The sequence below is a fragment of the Mesocricetus auratus genome, unplaced genomic scaffold (genome assembly GCF_017639785.1).
Source record: "Mesocricetus auratus isolate SY011 unplaced genomic scaffold, BCM_Maur_2.0 Super-Scaffold_100024, whole genome shotgun sequence".
In the NCBI taxonomy this organism is placed as follows: Eukaryota; Metazoa; Chordata; class Mammalia; order Rodentia; family Cricetidae; genus Mesocricetus; species Mesocricetus auratus.
This window is the reverse complement of record NW_024429205.1, coordinates 14,360,639-14,384,186: the sequence shown is the minus strand read 5'-3', so window position 1 is coordinate 14,384,186 and position 23,548 is coordinate 14,360,639. Positions and strand designations below refer to the sequence as shown.

The window sequence follows — 23,548 nt, the reverse complement described above, 5'->3', positions numbered from 1 at the left end:
ACCGTGCCACTGGCCGCCTAGCCCCAGACATTCCGCTCCTGCCACTGGAATGCGCAGACAGAGCTTCTTGTTGGCCTTCGGTGGCTCCAGGGCCTGGGTGGCTTGGCCCTCCAGGGGGCGGGGCGGGGCGGAGCCTCATGAGCGGGACCTTTAAATTGACCGGCAAAGTGCGGCTCCACGGCCGCGCCTGACCTTGCCACCTCGCTTACAGACCCCGACTGGTCGCCCAGCCCATCATGTTGCTCCCAGCCCCCGCGCGCCATCTCCCGGGACTTCTGCTGCTGCTCTGGCCGCTACTGCTGCTGCCGACCCCGGCCGTTCCGGGACGTTTGGCCCGCGCGAGTGTCCGCCGGCTGGGGACACGTGTCCCTGGGGGTAGCCCTGGGCACCTCCCTGCTCCGGAGACTCCCACCCGCGCACCTTATTCCGGAGGCCGCGGTGCAGGTACAGTAGAGCGGACAGGGAACCGCTTCCCATGAGGGGGAACCACGGCCCCGGCTGGAAGTGGGAAGAGGTGTAGGAACCCCGGAATGCAGAAGGCACACAACATCCAAGGAATGTTCTTCTTCCCAGACTCCAAGCGGGGTGCTGAAGGAGACCTCCTTCTATCCGTTAATCCCGCTCAGAAACTAAGGATCCCACAGTCAAGGGGCGCTAGTAGGGGTTGGGGGTGTAAGGTCACGCGCTTGACCATGACAGCATCCCGAAGTTCAAACTTGCTTGTGATCTGGGAAGGGAGCATCGCACACCTGTGGGAGCTCCAGCCAGGGAATAAGATGGGGGCTCCCGGCTCTACCTTACTCGGATCCTTGGTTAGGGAAAGCAAACGACACCCTGTCTGTAGTTATCTGGAAATCTATTCTGCATCCACTGTGTGTGCCTTTCCCCCTACGGGAAAAAAAGGGTCTAGAAGGAAGCCAAGATCTGGAAGAAGGGATGACTTAGTGGAGGATGGGGGAGAGGGGTGGAGTGGAACTAGGAAGGAAAACCAAACTGTCGTGTCCTGTAACTATATTGGTGCTTTACTCGGTCCTGCCCAAGACCGAGTGATTCTGCTTGCTGACTGGTGCCTTGGGCCCCAACCCGTGCTCTGTGAGATCCCTTGAGACCCAGGCAGGTCTGGTCTTCGATGTACAGATTACGTTTTCTTCCTTGGCCACTGATTGTGCTCTACAGAGCTCAGCGAAGCTGATAGCCGTTCTTTGTGACCCTCCACAACACATACCTGGAATCAGCATCAGATCCCCTAGGGAAACTGAGACCCCTAAGAGCTCAAGCAAGGGCTCCTTCCACTGCACAGCTTGCCAGGACCTCTCCACATGGTTTACACAAAGTTGTCTCTTCCTTACACAAAATCCAGTTCCAGTCTGTCTGGCCTTGGCTCGAAAGAGGTGGTAGCAAATATTATTCCAGGTGGCCAGGCTCATCTGGCCAATGATGCTGTCAGGCCAATTTGCATGGTCTGTCCCCTCTTGTGACTTGCTGGATATGCCAAGAATTGGCTCAGGAGACTCTTCCATCATCCATGATTTGAAATTCCAGATTTAAAATGGTAAGAGCATTGCTACCTAGGCAGGGTGAGCAGCGCTTGTGTGGGTTAAGTGGAGCTGGCTGGTTGCGGCAGGCTGGCCTGGAGGGGAAAGCCTTTTCTCTGACAACGAACTTGCTCATAACTCTCCTCCCTGGGGAATAGGACTGGGAGAAGGAGGCTAGATTTTGCATACAGTGACCATGGTCCTTTACAGCCTGGCCTCCAAACCTGGTCTTGGGCAGCAATCCCTTGATAAATGCCACATTCTACTCCTCCAGATCACTTTAGCAACCAGCACTTGGAAAACTTTACTGTAGGCTTTTACTGCTGACAAGACTGGCAAAAATAGGCAAAATTGTGGAATCTCTCTCTCTCTCTCTCTCTCTCTCTCTCTCTCTCTCTCTCTCTCTCTCTCTCTGTCTCTGTGTCTCTCTCTGTCTCCCTCTCTTCCTCTTTCTCTCCCTCCCTCCCTTTTTCCCTCCCTCTCCTCTGTCTTATGTATCCCAGGCTAGCCTCAGCCTCAAACTCACTATGTAGCCAAGGATGACCTTGAACTTCTGCTGGGATTATGGGCTACAGGCACATGCCACCTCACGCTGTTTATGTGGTACTTGGAATTGAACCCAGGGCCAGGAAATAACCTACCACCTGAATTACACCCCCAGCCCCACTTTTTCTTCTTGAGAATCAAACTGCAGATATAATAAGTGGGAGTGAGGTTCAAAAACAATTTGTACCTTTGCTGAGGGTGTAGGGACGAGAAAAGAGGTGTGTGGCCGTGGAATTAGATGTTGCCACCCTGACCAACATCTCTGTATTATTTTCCCTGTAACCTTCATACGATCACGAATGTAGTGGCTTACCTTAATACTAAATATTATCTTACAGTTCTGTAGGTTGGAGGCTGAGGCTGTTCTCCCTAGGCAAATATCGAGGTGTTGGTGGGGATGCATGACTGTCCTATTAGGAGGGAGGTGCCAGGGAGAAATCCGTGCCGGTCTTGCTAATTTCTTAGAGGCTACTGTAGTCCTTGGCTCTGCCTTAGCTTCTCTGCAATAACAGCTCGAGCCCATCTCACATCTTGGTCACTTGGACTCTTTCAGCTAGCCTCTTGCACTTTAGGGACCAATTCTATTGACTCCATCTGAAAAATCGAGGGTAGTCTCCCCATCAATAGGCCTCCTGCTCACAGCTGCATTCTGTTGCCATGCTCATTTCTGCCAGTCCCTGGAATACGGACCAGAATGGATTCTGGGGGTATTATTACTCTACCTATTACACCTCAGAGCTCCTTCCACCCCTGCACTACCTCACTGGAGGATTCAGTTCAGAAAAATCAAATGAAGAAGGGTAGAATCAGGCATGTTGAGTTACAAGAACCCACGTCTGGAGGGACTCCCACTTGGGTGTTAGAGTAAGTATGACGTTACAAGGCTTGCACCATGGAGCTTTTTCCTTCCATTCCAACTGTGCAAAAATATACAGACCTATGTCGAGGGAAAATTGTTGACACAGGTCCTCTTCCTTGTTCTTGATCCCTGGAATTCTTGAAGGAAATTGTGAAGTTGCTTAAAAAAGAGATTTGTAATTCCCATTGACTTAACCAAACACATGACATATGGCATCTTTTGGGTGGTGACTCAAAGTCAATATGCAAACATCGGCTGGGCACATGAGATGATGTTGAATTTTGTGGTGGAAAACATTGCCTCAGTGGGAGCAGCTGCTATGTACTGGAAAGACCTTGGAGCTAGGAGACCGAGTCATGGAGGCTAGGCTTACTCCACTGCTTTTCAGGTTTTGCTCCTCCCAAACTTCCACCAGATGTATGTGTTGAAACCTCTGCACAGCCCAGTTCACGGGATCCTGTGTTAGCATTCTGGGATGCCTATAGTGTCTTTCAAAATAGGGTGTTATTTTGTTAACGGAATATATACAGCCAATAAGATAAAGCCAAGAGGTTAAAATTCTGATTTTTTTGGAAACAAAACTGAAAGGCTGTGTGTGGTGGTACATGCCTGTAATCCTAGGCACTTGGGAGATAGAGGCAGGAGGACAGTGTGCTCAGGGGCATCCTTGGCTATGTAGTGAGTTAGAGATCAACCTGGGCTACAGAAGATCCTCTTTCAAAGAAACAACAGATAGATAGATCAGATGGATGGATGGATAGATAGATTAGATAGATAGATGGATAGTTAGATCAGATAGATAGATAGATGATAGATAGATAGATAGATAGATAGATAGATAGATAGATAGAGGGGCAGGGGATGTAGCCCAATTGTAGACTATTGTCTAATACACACAAAGTTCTGGGCTTGATCTCCAAACCTTACAATGAAACAACAACAAATATAGCACAACAATGACAGAGGCAAAAGTCCCTAGTCCAGACAAATCCTTTCCTCTTAATAATGATGTAGCCCAAATCTTTTTTTTTAAGTGCATTTCACTTGTTTTTCTGAAAGTACATAGCTATGTATCTTGAACATGCAGTCTGCCTACTTAGGCCCCTAAGTGTTTTGAATACACCACTCATGGTTAAGAATTTGTTTTGGGTCTACATACTGACCGAGCAAATAGCATCAATCTGTCCTTTTATTAGGAAAGGAGGAGCCGTGACAGACACCTCCTAAGGACCTCATTTCCATCCAGGACTGTGGTGTGTGTGTGTGTGTGTGTGTGTGTGTGTGTGTGTGTGTGTGTGTGTTGGTTGAAAGTAAAGAATGGACTGAAAAAGAGATGTGTTTACTGGAGTCTCTCCTTCTAGTCCTGACAGTGGCCTGAATTTGGGCAGCTGAGAGAGGGCTGTGCAAATCAGGTTAGAGGAGGCAATAAAGACCAGGAAAGAGTAAATGGCGAGGAGCATGAGTTACTACTGGAGGGCACAAGATGCGTTTGTGTAGAAAGGATGTATGAGCTTTGACGGTGAGGCTTCTTGTCTGCCATTGTGGCAGACGTGTAGGCAGTGAAAAGTGAGAAAAAACAGAGAGAAGCAGCTAAGAGAGTTTGCAGGAGTGGGAGAGATATCAGCTAATAATCTCCAAACCTTAAAACAAGATACACTCTCAAAGACGGAAGTGCAGTAGCTGGGTGTTAGATGAAGTCATCGCCCCATTGTCTCAGGTAAGTGCCAAGGAGTTACAAGGACTCTCAGGGACAGAGTGAATTGTCATAGGGTACTCTGAAAGCCTGGATGTTTGCAACACTCAGAGAGAGGATGACCTCCAAGAAGGAAGCAGGCAGTGGTACTGGTAGGGTTAGGAGATGCTACACCAGGCCTGGTTTCCCAGAGTCCCAGTGTTCTCTGGGAGTGAGAACTGCCCCATTTTTGATCGTGGTCTGATGCTGCTTAGCCTTTTATATTCCTCAAACCCTTCTTTGCAGGTGTTTGCAAGAGCAGGCCTTTGGACTTGGTGTTTATCATCGATAGTTCTCGTAGCGTCCGGCCTCTGGAATTCACCAAAGTGAAGACCTTTGTGGCCCGAATCATTGACACTCTGGACATCGGGGCAGCTGACACAAGGGTGGCTGTGGTGAACTATGCCAGCACTGTGAAGATAGAGTTCCAGCTCAACACCTACTCAGACAAGCGGGCCCTGAAACAGGCTGTGGCTCGGATCACACCCTTGTCAACAGGCACTATGTCAGGGCTGGCTATCCAGACAGCCATGGAGGAAGCCTTCACCGTGGAGGCAGGAGCTCGGGGGCCCACGTCCAACATCCCCAAGGTAGCTATTATTGTGACAGACGGGAGGCCCCAGGACCAAGTGGATGAGGTGGCTGCTCGGGCCATGGCATCTGGCGTTGAGCTGTATGCTGTGGGTGTAGACCGGGCAGATATGGAGTCCCTCAAGATGATGGCTAGCAAGCCCCTGGAAGATCATGTGTTCTACGTGGAAACCTATGGAGTTATTGAAAAGCTCTCTGCTAGATTTCAGGAGACCTTTTGTGGTAAGTCTTAGCTTCCAAGTAGCAAGGATGTTATAGTTCATACATTGTATATCTGGAAACTGGTTTTTAAAGATTTGTTTTTTTTTAAATTATGTGTATGTACATGAGTATGGGTAGTCGCTGGAGGTATGGTTGTAAGCCACCCCAGATGGGCAATGGGAACCAAACTAGTGCCTTCTGCAAGAGACATATGTGGTCTTAACTTCTGAGCCAATGTTCCAGCCCCCTGGAACAGTTTATTCATTTTTTTGGGAGGGGGTGGAAATTTTATGGAAGAATTAAACACATGCAATGGTTTTTTTTTGGAGTTTTTTTTAAACCAACCTAAACACATGGTGTTGGTTTAGAAGTACAAGGCTGTACTATATGTAACTTGGTTTGCTCATAAAACTTTCATGTTTGCATTAGACATGTTGAGTTCTGGAAATAACCAGAATAAACAATCCCACTGCTTCCTGATGGAGTCAGAAATAAAACCCAAACCCCAAACACCCAAACTCAAGACATCTCTTCAGTCTCCTCTTCCCCATCGTTAACATTCCTCCCCTCCACTCCAAATGTTTTCTTTAGCTTTACATCTCTAGATTTAACAGAACCTCTCTTGTTCTCCCGAAGAAGCTGGCGTAGCACCTGCCCCTGGGAGGACCAGTGGGCTGTGTCTCAATGTCACTGTCCGTATGCATGTAATGAAAGCTCGTTACGTTTCAGAGTCGACTCTTCCCCTGCTTATTCTCTTGTGGAATAATTGGATTTGAGACAAGAACGGTGGAGTTTTCTGATTCACTTAGACAGAAGAAACAGATTCGAAACAAATTATTCTGTTCTTCCTTTCTGATGTATTTCGAATATGAACATGCTAATTTTAGTTATTTTTAGCATGAATTAATCAGATGCAACAATATGAATCTGTTCCATGCTGGATTTTCTTCTTCTTCTTCTTCTTCTTCTTTTTTTTTTTTTTTTGGTATCAGGATGTGTGCTGGGTATGATGGTAATTCCTGTAACCCCAAGCAGGTGGAGTTCAAGGCCAACCTCAGTTATATCCTGAGTTTGAGGTCAGCCTGTCCATTTCATTAAAAAGAAAAAAGAAAACAGAAATCTGTATTTAAAAACTTTAGAAAAATAGAATTCTGATTTGTGGGAGTTATGTTTTAAAAAATCACTTGGAGATGATCATCTGAACGCCTCTGTGGAAGGATTGGAGTGTGGACACCGTTCCAATTTAGGTGAATTCCTCAGCGTAGACACTCGGTGCCATGTACAATCTGTGTCTATTCATAGTGACTGCCACATACAAAGCCATCACACACAGAGTCAAAGGTAGCTTCCTCCCAGCATTCAGATACCCTTGTGGAGTTGGTGGAAAAGACAAGCAAGGGAGCCAGTGACTACAGCTGCAAATATCAAAGAGACATTATATCTAAATGAATGTGGAACCCAGGATCATCAGTTGGTAGGGAAATGGTAGATGAAATCTTGGCCTCATCGAAGCCAGACTTGGCTGAGATCCCCTTGTCTTCCGTGTCCCGGGACACTAGGCTTTCACAAGACACCGTTGGCTATGATGGCAACTACTTGGCATTTATTAGGTTCTAGAAAGAAAGTGCCTTTTTTCTTTTTCCCAGAAAACCCCCTCAAGCTGTGGGTGAGAGCTCTTCCGTCAAGGCTCTGGTCTGTGGTTACGTTGCGTCTTAAAGTTAGCAACTGGGGGTGGGCTCCAAGGCTGTAGAGTAATAGTGGTGAGTGGCAATCTTTTCCTTCTCTTACAAAAGCACCACTTGTTCTGGGGGTGGGGGGTGTTCCCTCTGGGAACTGAGGGGCAGCTTGTTGTAGTCAACGGGCTGGAAAGATCATTGCACGCAAAGGCACTCCTTGGGAAAATATTAGCCTTGTGCTATTGCCAAGGGCACTGGAGGCTGGGTTACCTGCTACAGGAGAGTTAGTCTCCTCTCACAGGCTTTGGTTTTGTAGGATTGACTACATTCATTGATTCATCTTCTAAAGCACGGCACTGGGTGTGTGTGTGTGGGTGGAGTCATTCCAATGAGATAAAAATTTTCCAGGAGTAAAAAGGTGGAAATACGATTTAGCTGACATAATCTCATGCCTTTCTTATTAATCTCTTTGGATTTATAATCTGAACCCATTGCCTTCAAAGCTACTAAGAACCCAAGTAGACATCTGGGCTCTGGATATGTGATGGGCATGCAGAAGGAGGCAGTTGGCTGTATGGCTTTGTACTATTCGCATGCTCAAGAATATCACTGCCCAAGTACGAGTCAGTTCCAGGCTGATAGGCATGCTTGTGGTCCACTTCCCTTCAGGCACAAAATGTGGGACTGTTGCAAACCAGGTTTCAGCTACCCTGGGCCCACTGGCTCAAAGCACTCTTGACAGTACATTGTTATTCTCCACAGCTCTTAAGTTGCAAGGCAAGAATCTGTTTCATGGCTATACAGTTTGGCCAAATAGAACATCAAGTTGCCTGACCCGTGAAAATGTTTGATTCCAGCAACTCCAAATTCAGAATTTCCTTTCTCTTTTGAGAGATGGAACAACAAGATCAGTAATTCTAAATTTTCAGTATCTCAAATCAAATGTTTAATAACCCAGAGGCAGAAGTCAGTGCCTCTCCCCTCCCCCTGTTTTACATAATGAAACCAGAAAGAAACCTGGAGGCACCGTCTTGGAATGGAAGGAAGTGTCTAAAATGGTTCTTAGGTATCCGTGTAAATAACCACGGTGCATGTTCTTTCTTTGCCTAGCTCTGGACCCGTGCGTGCTTGGCACACACCAGTGTCAGCATGTGTGCATCAGTGATGGCGATGGCAGGTACCACTGTGAGTGCAGCCAAGGGTACACCTTGAATGCCGACCGGAAGACATGTTCGGGTGAGGCTTCCTTGGGGGCATAGTGAACAGGAGCTATGTGATGCCTCTTCTCCGGGGGTGGATTTTTTTCCCCTTAGACTTTGACTTTAACCTCTTTTCTCCTGAGTGCCTTCTGGTGGGTTTAGTAGCTTTTGTTGATACAGAGCCTGAGAGAAAAGTGAGAACCTACTCAGGGAAGCCTAGTGCAGGCTTTGTTACTATTCTTAAAAAGAAAAGAATTAAGCTGGGTGGTGGTGGTGCACACCATTAATCCCAGCACTTGGGAGACAGAGGCAGGTGGATCTCTGAGTTGGAGGCCAGCCTGGTCTACAGAATAGTCAGGGCTACACAGAGAAACTCTGTATCAAAAAACCAAAACAAGTAAATGAATAAATAATAAATGGAGTAAGATAAATTTAAGTTACGTGCACGTCTGTGGATGGTGTGTGCATGTGAATGCAGGTTCTTAAGGAGCCCAGGGGTGTTCCCCCCTGGAGCTGGAGTGACAGGTGCTGAGCCACGGCCTGTGCTGTTATGAATCAAACATAGATTCTCTGCAAAAGCGATGTTCCCCCATAAACACTGAGCTGTCTCTTTGGCCCCTTCTTTTCCTAAAAATTAATATTTTAGGTTAGTATACAAATAGGTTTTATCATGGCATCCTCACATGTATGTGTCTTTATAGGTTTTATCATGGCGTCCTCACATGTATGTGTCATTATAGATTTTATCATGGCATCCTCACATGTATGTGTCATAGGTCTATCATGGCATCCTCACATGTATGTGTCATTATAGGTCTATCATGCTTCCTCACATGTATGTGTCATTATAGGTCTATCATGGCATCCTCACATGTATGTGTCATTATAGGTCTATCATGGCATCCTCACATGTGTGTGTCATTATAGGTTTTATCATGGCATCCTCACATGTATGTGTCATAGGTCTATCATGGCATCCTCACATGTGTGTGTAATTATAGGTCTATCATGCATCCTCACATGTATGTGTCATTATAGGTCTATCATGGCATCCTCACATGTATGTGTCATTATAGGTCTATCATGGCATCCTCACATGTATGTGTCATTATAGGTCTATCATGGCATCCTCACATGTATGTGTAATTATAGGTCTATCATGGCATCCTCACATGTATGTGTCATTATAGGTCTATCATGCATCCTCACATGTATGTGTCATTATAGGTCTATCATGGCATCCTCACATGTATGTGTCATTATAGGTCTATCATGGCATCCTCACATGTGTGTGTCATTATAGGTTTTATCATGCATCCTCACATGTATGTGTCATAGGTCTATCATGACATCCTCACATGTGTGTGTCATTATAGGTTTTATCATGGCATCCTCACATGTATGTGTCATTATAGGTCTATCATGCATCCTCACATGTATGTGTCATTATAGGTCTATCATGGCATCCTCACATGTATGTGTCATTATACTTTGGTCTCATTTTCACCTCCTGCTGCTTTCCTCAGGGCCCCTTTCCCCTAGTTTGTTCCCTCCCTCCTCCCAGTTTCCTTCTCTGTTTCCCTATTACATTTATTGCATTACCCTCTCTCTGTCTCTCACCTCCTTTAAGATCTCTTCCTTTTCTCTCACGTACCCCTTGTAGCTCTGTGATGTGCAAGCACCCACATCTGATTTTAGTAGATTCCTCATATGAGAAAAAACATTCTGTATCTTCCTGAATCTTTTTTCCCTCTCGCTTAACTCAGGGATTTCCAGTTACATCCGTTTTCCTATGAAAATCATGATTCCAGTTTTCTGTACATCTGTGTTAAGATCCCATTGTGCGTCTGCACCAACCATGCTTTCTTTATGTATCATCAGCCGATGGACATTTAGGCAGACTCCATTTCCTGGCTTCTGAATAGAGTAGCTGTAAATATGGATATGCAAGTCTCTGCGTTATAGTTCTTAAGGTCCTTACTATTGTTATTGTTCTTAAAACGCTAATAAAAGGAATGGTGAAAAAGAAGGGATCAAATTTTTTTCCTTTATTTTCCTTTACTTTTTGTTTTTTGTTTTTTTTGTTGTTGTTTGTTTTTGAGACAGGGTTTCTCTGTGTAGCCCTGGATGTCAAGGGAACTCCCTCTGTAGATCAGGCTGGCCTTGAACTCACAGAGATCTGCCTGCCTCTGCCTCCCGAGTGCTGGGATTAAAGGCGTGTGTCACCACCGCCCGGCATGTTAACTTAAAAAATTGTTTGAATGTTACACACACGTAGAGATAGAGACAAGCACACCATGTACCATGTCTGTGCAGTCTCCGCAGAGGCCAGAAAAAGGCACTGGGTCCTGTGGTACTGGAGTTATAGACAGTTGTGAGCTGCCATTGCTGCTGGGAATCAAACTTGGGTCTTTGGAAGTGCAGCCAGTCTTCTTAGCCAGCCCTGGGATCCAATGCTCTTGATCCTTTGGGAGAGTTGACATTTTTCCTGGTTTTGATTTCATTAGATACAAGTATCCCATCTCCTGCCTATGACAGTACACACTCATAGACACTAGGAGTAGAGAGAAATATTGAAGGCCTTGCTCAGTGGTGTCTAAACACCACACAGAGTCAATCAAGAATAGCAATAGATTTTTTTTTCTCTTTAATCCTAGGAGAGTTCTTGTGAAGAAAACAGACATCATTTAGTTCAGACTGTTAATTCTATAGGTAAGGAAATTAAGGTGCAAAAAGGAAAGAGGCATATACATTAGTGGGTCTGTTGGTGAAGAAACAGGACCAGAGAGTAGGATCACAAAGCTATCAGTATCTGTGCCCACCCCCTCTGTGTGTGTGTGTGTGTGTGTGTGGTGTGTGTGTGTGTGTGTGTGTGGTGTGTGTGGTGTGTGTGTGGTGTGTGTGTGTGTGTGGTGTGTGTGTGTGGTGTGTGTGTGTGGTGTGTGTGTGTGTGTGTGGTGTGTATGTGTGGTGTGTGTGTGTGTGGTGTGTGGTGTGTGTGTGTGATAATGTGACTGGTGTGGTGTGTGGTGTGTGTGTGTGATAATGTGACTGTTTGCCTCCTTCCCATATGTTCACTTGTCATGCTCATCTTTTGGCAGCTATTGACAAGTGCGCCCTCAACACTCATGGATGTGAACACATCTGTGTGAATGACAGAAATGGCTCTTACCACTGCGAGTGCTACGAAGGTTACACCTTGAATGCAGACAGGGCAACGTGTGCTGGTGAGTGGGCTGTGTGCGCATTCACCTGCCAACCTACCTGGTGGCGAAGGGGACGCCTACAGCTGGGAACTTGGTCAGTTCTCCACTTTGGCCATCCTGGGGATTTTTCCCTCCCTCCCTCCCTCCCTCCCTCCCTCCCTCCCTCCCTCCCTCCCTCCCTCCCTCCCTCCCTCCCTCCCTCCGTCCCTCCGTCCCTCCCTCCCTCCCTCCCTCCCTCCCTCCGTCCCTCCCTCCCTCCCTCCCTCCTTCCCTCTCCCTCTCCCTCTCCCTCTCTCCCTCTCCCTCTCCCTCTCCCTCTCTCTCTCTTTTTGAGACAGGGTTTCTCCATGTAATCCTTGTTGTACTGGAAATCTCTCTGTAGACCAGGCTGGCCTCAAACTCAGAGAGATCCATCTGTTTCTGCCTCCTGATTGCTGGGATTAAAGGTGTGTACCACCTCTGCCCAGCTGGATTTTCTGTTTCTAAATTCTGTATGACAAAAACAGAAACGGGGGGCAGAGAGACAGAGACTCTATATATAGTAGGGAACCTGGCAGAGACTTTATGGAATAATGAGGGACCTACCTTTACGTCACTAGAGGTGACCTCACTTATGGGGAGTTGCTCTGGCTGTTGTTGGGTGAGGGCTGTGGAGTCACGATGAGTTCCTGGGGGAGGCAGACTCCGGAGACCAGCATGGGGTGCAGATCTAATTTAATTCGGAAGTTTACTCACACATACACATATATCATCCGATCAGCTCAAGGACACATTGTGGGCCCGAGTGGCAGGCAACCCTCAACCCGTGTCATGTAAGGGTGTACACGAGGGACAAGCTGTCCTGGCAGTGTGTCTGTGGACAAAGGGCAGGAAGCAGGCAAGGCCCTGGGCTCGGGTGCCATTCTGCGGGTTTCCTGTGTGCTGGGATCCCATTATGTGTGTCTAGAATACCAGAGACTCGGGTATGCTTGAGCAGCCCCAGGAGCCGTTTGCCCTTCGCATGTCGTCTGTCTTTTAGAGGCACTATCTGGACGGAGACCGCTCCCTCCCTCACTGACAGTCTCACGTGATGCGGTAGCACAGTTGGCACATTCTTGCTAAACATTTAGAACCATGAGGAAACCCTCAGACAGACCCAAAGGAAGGGAGCCTTAGGCCAGCATGTTTTCCAGTACTTCTCAAATGTGTCAAAGTCCTAAAGACAAAGGTAGACTGAAGGCGAGGATGTAATGATATCTCTGAACCCAAGATAAATGACAGATGGGTGCTTATTGGGGAACACTTACACAGAAAATACAAAGAACTACAAGAGCGTTTCACAGCCCTTCCTACCGGATCCATTGATCCACCAGAAAGAGCCGCACTCAGGAAAGCCACACCTCAAGCTCCTCTCCTTCGGGTCCCTCTGCCGGAGACCACGCCCAAGGAGGTGTGGCCACCGTTACAAGTTCACGGACAAGCCGTCTACAACAGAGCAATGAAATTTCTGACAATTTCATGTCATGTGGGATCTTGCATTGGATCCTGGACCAGAAAATGGACACTAAGAAGAATTAGAAACATCTGAATATTGAGTGGAGAAAAAGAAATCACGCTGTATCGATGTTTTTTGGCTATCATAGTAGGCATCTAAATTGTTATCGTTTGGGAATAGAGGAAATAAGTTTTTCAAAAGCCTGAACGTGCCTTAAAAGTGAAAGTTTACAAGTTAAAAACATAGATTAAAGCTTGGTATAGTAGCTCATGGTTATAACCCCAGCACTTGGGTGGCAGAGGCAGGAGAGTCACTGTAAATTCCGTGTCTGCTTGGGCTATATAGATGAGATGATGTCTGATTTTCCTCCACCAAAATAGTTAAAAATATGTCTATAAGTCTCTTCCCTCCTTTCTGGGTGGAGTGAGCCATGCCTGCAGTTTCATACCAGCCTTGGCTACATAGTAAGACCCTGTTTAAAAAAGAAAAACTCAAATGTATCTCTACTGTGAATCTGCCCTTCTAGATGTATTATTTATTCCTCCACCTGCCTAGCTGTTGTCTGTTCATCTGTGTCTCACAGGGAAGTACACGGAATAAAGAATTGGGTCTCAGACTCTCACTCCACCCTAAATTAGTTTATGAAACGAATGTTAAAATAGAATTTCTCCAAACTCCCCTTTCCCATGGATCTAGTGTAATTAGCTGCATAACTGGCTGGTTTATTTCTGGGTTGGGTTAAGTACAACAAACCTAAAAGGAATGCATTAAGTATTAATGAGATGCTTGGGTTATGAAAAACTCAGCATTGATGATATTGAAAGAAGAACTGAGTATAACGTCCTAGAATAGTTATCATGTGTGAAGGATTTTATTAACTCTGCTAATTTCTAGTTAGAGCAAATAACGCTGACAGCTTTGCCCAGCCTCCAGCGAGTTTCCCCCTCATGTGTTTCTTGCTGTTTTTAAGCATGCTTGTATCTCTGGGGAATAAAAGACTCTTTGAGTTTTAATTTTAAATTTTCGTTCTTGGACTTGTGTCTGACAGCTCAGGACAAATGTGCTTCGGGTACACACGGCTGCCAGCACATTTGTGTGAATGATGGAGCCGGGTCCTATCACTGCGAATGCTTTGAGGGCTACACCCTGAATGCAGATAAGAAGACGTGTTCAGGTAAAATCCATTCCGCAGTTCTTCCCTGCTTGACTTTCTCTATGGTGGCGAATTCAACCTGCAATTCACCAGGAGAGACGATTCTTAGGGGGAACTTAAAGACTCGGGCTCGGGCGTCTGACCAGCTCACACGTTTAGACATGTTGCCCAGTTGGGTTGGTGAGCTCACTGGCTTTTGCAAACATAGATCGTTTCAGAAAATTCCTGGGAAATGGGTAGGGAATGAGGGGTATGAGAAAAGCTAATGAAATGTGGGGTCCCCATCCAGGAAAAATTTTAGAACCCTGCACACTGGGGACTTTTTAAGTGAATAGAGGAAGTCGACTGGACAGTAATTATTTGGTGTGATAGGCTGAACTGATCTTTTTCCAGTTAAAACTTGGCCCAGGACTTTTCTGTAGTGTTGATCTTTAAGCTGGATTCTTTTTAGCAAAGGAGACTTTGTGAAGGGTTGATTTAGACCCACACAGGCCTTCCAAGGTGTTGGAAGCAGGGACATTCTTGACTGTTTCTAGCTGATCAATCTTCAGTGACTCAGGGCCTTGTGACTTGGCTAACGAGCCCCTGCCAGGACCATTAATCCTCATTAATTTGATTTAAGCTCACTGGAGGAACAGGGCAGCATTTGTACACATCAAAGCTCTCCGTTTGGAGAGGCATTCCTTGCTCTCGAGGTGCCGCTGAGTTTGGTACATTAGGACTTTTCAGATTTGCTCCATCTGCTCAGCTTCTTCGGGGAACTACATGTGGTGGGATCTTGTTAAGACAAATGGAAGGGAATGGTGCATTGCTGGGTCCCTCCTCTCCTCTCGTCTCCCCTCCTTTCCCTCCCCTCCCTCCCCTCCCCTCTCCTCCCCTCCCCTCTCCTCCCCTCCTCTTCCCTCCTCTCCTCTCCTCTCCTCTCCTTTCCCTCCCCTCCCTCCCCTCTCCTCTCCTCCCCTCCCCCTCCTCTTCCCTCACCTCTCCTCCTCCCTCCCCTCCTCTCCTTTCCCCTACTCCTCAGTCCCTTTCCCTCTTCCTCCCCTCTTCTCTCTCTCTCCCTCTCTCTCTCTCTCTCTCCCTCTTCCTCCCCTCTCTCTCCCCTCTTCTCTCTCTCTCCCTCTCTCTCTCCCTCTCTCTCTCTCTCTCTCTCTCTCTCTCTCTCTCTCTCTCTCTCTCTCTCTCTCTCTCTCTCTTTGTGTCTCCTACAGCTCAGGCTGGCCTGGAACTCTCTCTGAAGCCCAGTAGCCCCAAGTGCTGGAGTTACTGCATGTTGAATGTATGGCTACCACCACGTCTGGCTCTTCCCCTCTTTAAGAAATGAAATCAGACTAGACGTGGCTTCTAATCCCGTCCACTACAGAGATGGAAGCAGAAGGATTATGATCAATAGAAGACTAGGAACAAGAACCGTGCTTTGGCTCTTGTAATGTCAGAGAAAGAATCTGTGTCTCCCCGGAGACTTTCTGGGTTCACTAAGCTATTTTCACTTGTCTAGGCCATTGGACACAAGACCAGTGTGGTGCTTTCCTCTGTTCTCCACTCAAGTTTGGGCAAGCTGTCTTAATCTCTGAAATGCTATTTATGTGATAAATGAAAGTACTTCTGTATTTAATTGAATGTATCATCATTAATCTTATTAAGTTATTTATTTTTATTTTTTTCCTATGAGAAAGAGAGAGGGGAGAGGGAGATAGAGAAAGAACATTAGTGTCCAGTTCATCAGTGGTTTTTTTTTTGTCTCATCATAAGGTGTCAGTGATTGGTCTTTTGCCAATATAGTCGTGTGTGTGTGTGTGTGTGTGTGTGTGTGTGTGTGTGTGTGATCAAACTTAGCTCCGCATACAGTGATGTCTCTACTAGTGATGCCTCACTGCTGTGACAAAATACCCACAAAAGCAACTTAAGGAAGGAGGGACAGAGAGAGGGAGGGGAGGGAGGGAAGGAGGGAGGGAACAAAGGGCTTATTCTGTTCACATTTGAGGGTCCAGTCATGATGGCAGCAGTTTGGGGGTCCAATCATGATGGCAGCAGCTTGGGGGTACAGTCATGATGGCAGCAGCTTGGGGGTACAGTCATGATGGCAGCAGTTTGAGGGTACAGTCATTATGGCAGTGAAGTCACAGCAGCAGGAGTGGAGGCAGCTGGTCCCATTGGATTTGATAGTCAGGAAGGAGGGAGAGATGACAGCTGGTGTTCCTGGAGCCTTCTTCTTATTTTAGTTCAGTTCTGAACCCCAGCCCAGGGTAATGGTGTCACCTATATCTATAGCTTGACTGAATCTAGAATCACTGGGGTCATGTCTGTGAAGGAGGTTCTACATTGTGTTCACTGAGGTAAGAGACATAAGGGAAGTCACTCTAGATATGGGTGACACCAGTACTGTGCCTGGGGAAGGAGTGGCCAGGAAACAGATCAGGCCAAGGGTGTACCATGTGGAGAAGAAAGCTATTTCTTTTCCCTGGAACACGGGGCTCTGGGTGACTATTGAAGGCTTCATTCTCAGTGCTGGCTGGGGGCAACAAAACTTTGTATTTCAGAAGTTTTTGTTCAGGGTTCTATTTAACTAACGGGTAAATATTTTCTCTCCTGCACGGTTGGGTCAGTGCGAAACAAGTGTGCTCTGGGCACACATGGCTGCCAGCACATCTGTGTGAGCGATGGGGCAGCCTCCTACCACTGCGATTGTTTCCCTGGATACACCTTGAATGATGACAAGAAGACGTGTTCAGGTGAAGACCGGCCCTTTGACTAGATGGTGTTCAATGGGAAAATCTAGGAGGAAGCCACTTGAAAAAAAAAGCTTTTATCATATTGAGTTACTGTCCTCTTGGGCTACACAGTCTGCTTTCTGTAATTTGATCCCATTCTCTTTCATTTTTCTTTCTAATTAATGTCTCTAAATCCGTTTTCTGCTATTGTGATAAAAATGCATAACAGCAAATTTCCCAGCCCAACCATTTTCAAATGTACAGTTCTGTGTCAATGGTCATCGTAGTTCATCCCCAGACTGTTTTTGACTTTCCTATGTAAAGCTCTGCACTCATGGTACAGTGGCTGATGTTTCCCACTCCCCTGGGAACTTGTGAGTCTCCCCCAAATGTCAATGGGGACTTTCATAACCAGCCTTGGATCAGTTTAGGGGAGCACTGCCTCTTGAACAAACTTCTGGTACACTCAATTCACTGTGTGCCTTTCCACTTGTATACATCTTCTTTGATTTCTTTCAACCATGGTTTGTAATTTTCAGTGTACAGGTCATATACTTGAAAACATTCCTAAGTATTTTATTCTTTTTATGTTGTTATGAATGAATCTCTCTCTCTCTCTCTCTCTCTCTCTCTCTCTCTCTCTCTCTCTCTCTCTCTCTCAATTTTCAGTTTTGCTAGAGCCCTGCTCTATAATTTTCTAAGGGGTGTTTTAATAAGAATACCCCAGTGAGTGTGTGACTTAACAGATCTTAGTGTCTGTGGAGCACCAATACTGGGCTGGTTGTTCTCTTATACTCTGTACAGAGATGATCACATGTGGCCGATTTTGGCAGATACTTTCTGGCCAGATGGGCAGGAGGATCAGTAGTAGTTCAAGTCATCATGGACTGTCTGTGACTCTGCTTCAAAAATTAAACAGTGGCTGGGGAGAGAGCTGGTGGAAAATGGAAATGTGTGTTCAGATCCCAGGCACCCATTAAAGAGCCAGGTGTGGGGGTGCATACCTGTGATCTCAGAATGCTGTGGGCTTGCTGGCCAATCAGTGAGCTCCAGGTTGTGAGGGCATCTGTCTGAGAATGTAAGGGGGAGGTGATAAAAGAACACACTGACCCCTGGTCTTACACACACACACATACACACAGACACACACACAGACACACAGACACACACACAGAGCAGGCTCTGAATTTTTAGCTCCAAAGTATGTAAGGGTAAAAATTATACTTCTCAATTCAAATCATTCAATAGAATAGCAATCCTCAGCTGGGCGGTGGTGGCTCACACCTTTAATCCCAGAATTTGGGAGGCAGAGGTAAGTGGATGTCTGTGAGTTCCAGGCCATGCTGGTTTACAGAGCGAGTGCCAGAGAGGCTCCAAAGTTACACAGAGAAATCCTGTCTCAAAAAACAAAAGAAACAAACAAAAAGAATAGCAATCCTTTGTAGGAAATCAGGAAGTACCTACTTTTAATCTTTGAAGTATTTTGGTTATACAAACAGATAACCATTCTCATGTCCATCCATTCCTTAAGGAAACCAATAGGATTGGAAGACTGTTCTTTTCTTCCTTCTTTCTTTCCTTCCTTCCTCCCTCCCTCCCTCCCTTCCTTCCTTCCTTCCTTCCCCCCTTTTTTGTTTTTGTTTGAAACAGGGTTTCTCTGTGTAACCACCTGGATGTCCCAGAGCTCACATTGTAGATCAGGCTGACCTTGAACACACAGAGATCCGCCTGTCTCTACCTCCAAGTGCTGGGACTAAAGGCCACTACCGCCTGGTGACTCTCTTGTGTCTGTGTCTCTGGCTTCACCAACCACCTTTAAAATGCTTTATATCATGGATGATTTCTGACAATAACAAAAGCCTGAAGGAAAATACAAAGAACTTCATATAAGCATCACCCATCAGTTTTGACAAACTCAAGCATATCCCCCCAACGTTTTCTAATGAAGTTTTGTGTGAAATTAGCTTTAGCAAATGTGTTCTCCTTTCTGTTTGCCCTTAGATGACTTTGCCTTTTGAAAAACTCTTTCACGTAAGTGGCAGCATTGAAGTGAATTGTAGATTTCCCGTCATTCCTTTCAATTGCCTCTTGTGCTAGGCGGTGTTCCACACCACAGTCCCCACTTTGCTGAAATTCCTGGTTAGCTATAACATGTTGTGTATTGTCATTGTCTGCAGACATTGAGGAAGCAAGAAGCCTCATTTCCGTAGAAGACGCCTGTGGCTGTGAAGCCACACTGGCATTCCAGGAGAAGGTCAGCTCCCACCTCCAGAAGTTGAACACCAAACATATCCTTTCCAGAAGGTTTTCTTCCTCTTCCTCTTCCTCCTCCCCCCTGTCATATCCTCCTCTTCTTTCTCTTTTTGTGAGACAGGATCTCATATAGTCATGGCTAGCCTCAAACCTGCTATGAAGATGAAGATGACCTGGAATGTCTGGTCCTGCTCGCTCTATCACCTAAGTGCTGGGATTACAGTGTATAGCACCATGCCTGGTTTTATGAGGTACCGGAGATTAAACCCAGGGCTTCATGCAGGCCAAGCAAGCACTCTTACTAACTATGCTACAATCTAGACCCTGTCTTCTTGTAAAAATTTATTTGTAAATTTCAATTTCTGACTGACACGTCAATTGTACTGCAAAAAGCATTGTGCTAATGCCATGGCTGTGGCTTCTAGAAGCCAACCTAGATACTACAACTGAGCCAAACATTTTAGGACGTTCTACTAGCAAGTACCTTATTCATTGCTGTAAGTTAAGTATTGCTTATGCATTTGAGAAGAATACAGAGTTCTTTTTCAATGGTACAATAGATCATTTTTACTCATTCAACATTTTAATGTAAAAACCACATATTTCTTTCCCTAATGCTTTCTTTCTTTTTCTTTTTTTCTTTTTGATTTTTAGAGACAGTATTTCTCATGTAACAAGTGCAACAACAGTCCTGGCTGTCCTAGAACTCACTCTGTAGACTAGGCTGGTCTAGAACTCACAGAGACCTGCTTGCCTCTGCCTCCCCAATCCTGGCATTAAAGGCTTGTGCTGCCACTGTACATTGCTTTTTAATAGCAATTTATGTGCCCAGTTGAGCTCTTACATAACAGAGCAAATAAGCTATGATTCCTTAAAGTAACTTTTTACTGTTTTAATTTAATTTTTATTTCATGTGCATGGATGCTTTACCTCTTTGTATATCTGTGTGAAGGTGCCAGATCCTCTGGAACTGGAGTTACAGATGTTGTGAGTTGTCGTGTGGGTGCTGGGAATTGAACCTGGGTCCTCTGGAAGAGCAGTCAGTGCTCTTAACTGCTGAGATATCTCTCCAGCCCATTTTAAAGTAACTCTTAGCTCAAAATCTTCCTATGTTCAGAAAAAAAAAACATCAGATCTATCGGATGTTGAACTTCAGACAACACATGGTTATGCAATTTGGTAAGCCAAGATGACAAGAGATAGTTTTCAAACTGTAACATGACACTGTCTTGCAAATTTCAGTCAGTACCCCAAGCATATAGTTCTGGAAAAGAGCTTTGTCTCAGCATCTCCCAGCTTTAACAACTATTCTTATATACCTCAGAGGGATGGAATTCAGACAGGGGTAGGCATAACCTGGGAGTCAGACTTTGAAGGAGGATATAGGCAGCATGGAGGAATCAGTTTCCAAGACTTTCACATGCTTAAAATGGTATTTGTGGGCTTAAAATGGTATTTGTGGTTAGCTGCTCTTCGCTCTTCCCAAATTAGTATTGCCATTCTCCTCACCGCACATGGAAGACATGTTTCTCTTCCCTCTTCTCCTGAAGTCTATTTCCTAGAGACGTGAACTCTGCAGAGAGTTCAACAACTTCTTTAACTAAGACTTCATAAGCATTACTCCCCACTGAGAGATGTTGTTCCAGTTCAGTTCTGGAGTAGAATAAAATCTGAAGATCTCTGCAGGAGTGTAATTTCATTATGTATTTTTGAATTTTATATTAGGCTTTTGATGAGAAAATAATTTTAGTTAGAGTGGGACAGAATTTTCTTTAGTGGTGAAGTATTTGAAAGCATGCTTATATTTTCTAATGTGTAAGACAAGTCGCTTTGGCCTTAACATCTAGCCACTTGACACCATTTTGAAGAGGTTGCAAGTGGACTGAAGGTGGACAAGGACATCGCTAAACTGCCCAAAAATTCTCGCCTGGAAATGTGGAGTGCTTGGCATATGCTAATAGTCAGCCATATTAGATGCTTGACCATTGTTCAGGAAAATGTATGAGGGTTTCCTGGAGCATCAGTGTTCTTGCTCAAGGAGGCAGATGTGCAGGCCCGTTAAAGAGCAAGCTTTCATGCCTCTAAGCTAGGACTGTGAAATAATTAAGATGAAAAGTGAAAAGTTTAATGTTTTGTTATCTCCTGATTGAGCCATGTAAGTTATAAACGTTTATATTCACAAGACAATCATATTCATAAAACTTTATGTCTCTTTTCGCTTGGTCATATTTATAATACAAACCAGCCTGACTATTGAGAGTGCAGACTTTATGAAATATTTACATACAAAAGTTCAAATAATTAAACCGAGATGAATATATTTAGAATTGTTTAATACTTTTATTTTTTGCTGAAATGTTATCAAAGGGATTATAATATGATAAACAATATAAAACAACCAAGGGATTATAATATATGTATCTACAAGTAACTTACAGAGATTAAGTGAATGTTACATGACGCTTTTAATTCATTAAGGCCATAAAAATGAACAACTAAAGAGAAATGGATAAAAACTTAATGTGCGAAGATTTTTTTCCAAGCGGAAAATCCTGAATTCTATCATTTTGTTTTAGCATGTAATTGGCAAAACTGCATATTTATAAAATTAGTGTAACAAGCAATAAGATACAATATTATCGTTTTAAAAATGTTGATAGTAAGTCTGATTTTTTTCACTCAAACTATACCTAATACATGTACTTTTTAATTGCAGCTTGTAACTTTTGGAATAAAACAATTCTTTAAACTTCGTGCTACTTGATTTGCTTTTGTTTGTATTGTTTTTAAATAATAAAAGTTCCAGTCTTTCTACATTAATGTCATGGCTGATTTTTTTGTTTTGGCGAATCTTGTTATATTTTTTATATAACAAGAACTGAACTAGTAGCTCTTGAGTATGTAACGGTTGAGAAACAGAAAGACCAAAGTGAGATACCTTTTCAATAATTTAATCTCACACTGTTGAGGCTTAAAATGTCAGTCAGTTCAGGGCAAACTGGGACGTTCCTAAGTAAAATCAGTGAAAAATTTAATTACAGATTTGCGTGTGCGCTTCAGTGTGTGTGTGTGTGTGTGTGTGTGTGTGTGTTATGAGTGTATGGGTGCCCTTGTGCCATGCCACAGGGCACATGTGGATGTCTGAGGACAAAGTTTTGGAATTGGTTCTCTCCTTCCACCATGTGTGTTCCAGGAATCCAACTCAGGTCGTCAGGCTTGGAGGCAGGTGGGAGCCTTTCCCTGCTGAGCCTCCTTGCCAGCCCCTCACTGTGACACTTTTAGACACGCATAGGATGAATTTGATCACGTCCACTTTTATTTCCTGTGTCCACTCTTGTATTATCCTTCTGCCCTTTCTCTTCCTCTTATCGAAAACTCACCTTACTATTTTTGTGCCTGCCTCCCCCATTCCACAAATAAGAGAAAACATTCCATACTCATCTTTCTGGCTTATTTCACTTAACATGATTTTCAATTCCATCTTCCTTCCTGCAGATATTATCTTCTTGATGGCTGAATAATAATTGTGTGTGTACACGTGCCATCTCTTTATCCATTGATGGGCACCTTGTCTGACTGCACCACTTGTCTATTGTAAATGGTGCTAAATATGCATGTACAGATATTTCTATTGTGTTGTCTTGGATTCTTTGAGTATGTGCCCAATAGTGGCATGACTGGATAACATGGTAGATACATGTCTAGGTTTTTTTTTGAGGACCCTCCATACTGAAGGCAAAAACACCCAGGACTTCTAAATTCTAGAAATGATAAGATAATAGCCTGAGCTCAAAGGCTGCAAGCGTTGTGTACTGGGGATGGGGGAAGACTCCAACGGGGGAATTAGCACTTCTGTACAGCAATACTGTATTATATAAAACAATACTGGTAGCTGCAAATTAAGGTAAAAGGAAAACCATAAACAATAGCAAGACCATAAATAATAGAAAGCTATTTGGTGAGAACAAGTAACTCTACAGGAATGGCTCTACTTGAACTTCTAGATTTGGAGACTTTGTTAACATTCGGGTTTCCATTCCAAAAAGGACAACGCGGGGGCGGGGGAGCACCTGGGAAAATGACTCGTCAGATAAAGTGCTGCAAACATGACTACCTGTTTTTGAATCTCCAGCACCTCTAAGAACCTGGTTAGCTGTGGTGCACCTGTAACCCCAGGATTAGGAGTGGGGAGCTAGTGATCCCAGAGTTCATTGATTGGGCAGCCTAGCCCACATTTTAAGTTCCAAGTTTATTGAGAGATCCCGCCTTAGGAGAGGTATAGAAGATGGCACACGATGAGGGAAGATGAATAAAAAAAATTAAGAAAAATATACAAAAATTGCTCCCTGGACAGAAAAAGCCCAACAGCTCAAATATTTTTAAACGAGAGGGTATGCTCCAGTGCAATGATA

General features: G+C 44.8%; 1 protein-coding gene across 2 annotated transcripts; it reads left to right on the top strand.

Annotated features, from left to right (window-relative positions):
• The first annotated feature begins 168 nt into the window (after window positions 1-168).
• Window positions 169-21,950, top strand: Matn3 (matrilin 3). Of its 2 annotated transcripts, XM_040730912.1 has the most exons (8): window positions 170-444; window positions 4,919-5,485; window positions 8,251-8,376; window positions 11,441-11,566; window positions 14,068-14,193; window positions 16,779-16,904; window positions 19,061-19,171; window positions 20,988-21,950. In XM_040730912.1, the coding sequence occupies exons 1-8, from the start codon at window positions 237-239 to the stop codon at window positions 21,020-21,022; spliced, it is 1,425 nt and encodes a 474-aa protein (XP_040586846.1). In that variant the 5' UTR covers window positions 170-236; the 3' UTR covers window positions 21,023-21,950. The 2 variants fall into 2 exon arrangements, with proteins under 2 accessions (XP_040586847.1, XP_040586846.1); XM_040730913.1 differs by lacking the exon at window positions 16,779-16,904 and having other exon boundaries at window positions 169-444.
• Window positions 21,951-23,548: the final 1,598 nt, after the last annotated feature.